The sequence below is a fragment of the Sinocyclocheilus anshuiensis genome, unplaced genomic scaffold (assembly GCF_001515605.1).
Source record: "Sinocyclocheilus anshuiensis isolate Anshui unplaced genomic scaffold, SAMN03320099.WGS_v1.1 C31668870, whole genome shotgun sequence".
In the NCBI taxonomy this organism is placed as follows: domain Eukaryota; kingdom Metazoa; phylum Chordata; class Actinopteri; order Cypriniformes; family Cyprinidae; genus Sinocyclocheilus; species Sinocyclocheilus anshuiensis.
The window spans coordinates 1-453 of NW_015601625.1; the positions used below are offsets into that span (position 1 = coordinate 1).

The following is a 453-nucleotide window of genomic DNA, read 5'->3' on the forward strand; positions in this document are numbered from 1 at the left end:
GATCCAGAGATCCGGATTCTTCTGATTGGCAGATATGGTTCTGGCCAAAGCTCATCTGGGAACACTATACTGGGAGAAAAGAGGTTTAAAGTTAAGAGGCATGAAACTGAAATTTGTGAGGATAAAACACAGATTGGAGAAAAGCGGGTGTATGTGATTAATTCTCCAGATCTACTGGATCCAGATCTGTCTGAAGAGAAGCTGGAGGAACTGAAAGAGCAGCTGGTCTCTCGCTGTTCAGCAGGTCTCAGTGCAGTTCTGCTCACCATTCCTCTAGAGCAGCCTGTGCAAAATGAGGAAGAGATCCTGGATTATATTAAAGATTTACTTGGTCCTAAAGTTCAGAAATACATGATGGTCCTTTTCACTCGTGGAGATGAACTGGAGGATCTGGATGAACCACAGACCATTGAGGAATATCTACAAAGCAAAGACCATGCAGATCTCCAGCGA

General features: G+C 43.9%; 1 protein-coding gene across 1 annotated transcript; it reads left to right on the forward strand.

Moving 5' to 3' along the window:
- Positions 1-3: 3 nt before the first annotated feature.
- Positions 4-450, forward strand: LOC107682133 (GTPase IMAP family member 4-like; the record flags this gene model as incomplete). The annotated part of the gene is made up of 1 exon (XM_016478481.1): positions 4-450. A coding segment is annotated over one exon (447 nt), but the record flags the coding sequence as incomplete, so codon positions are not given.
- Positions 451-453: the final 3 nt, after the last annotated feature.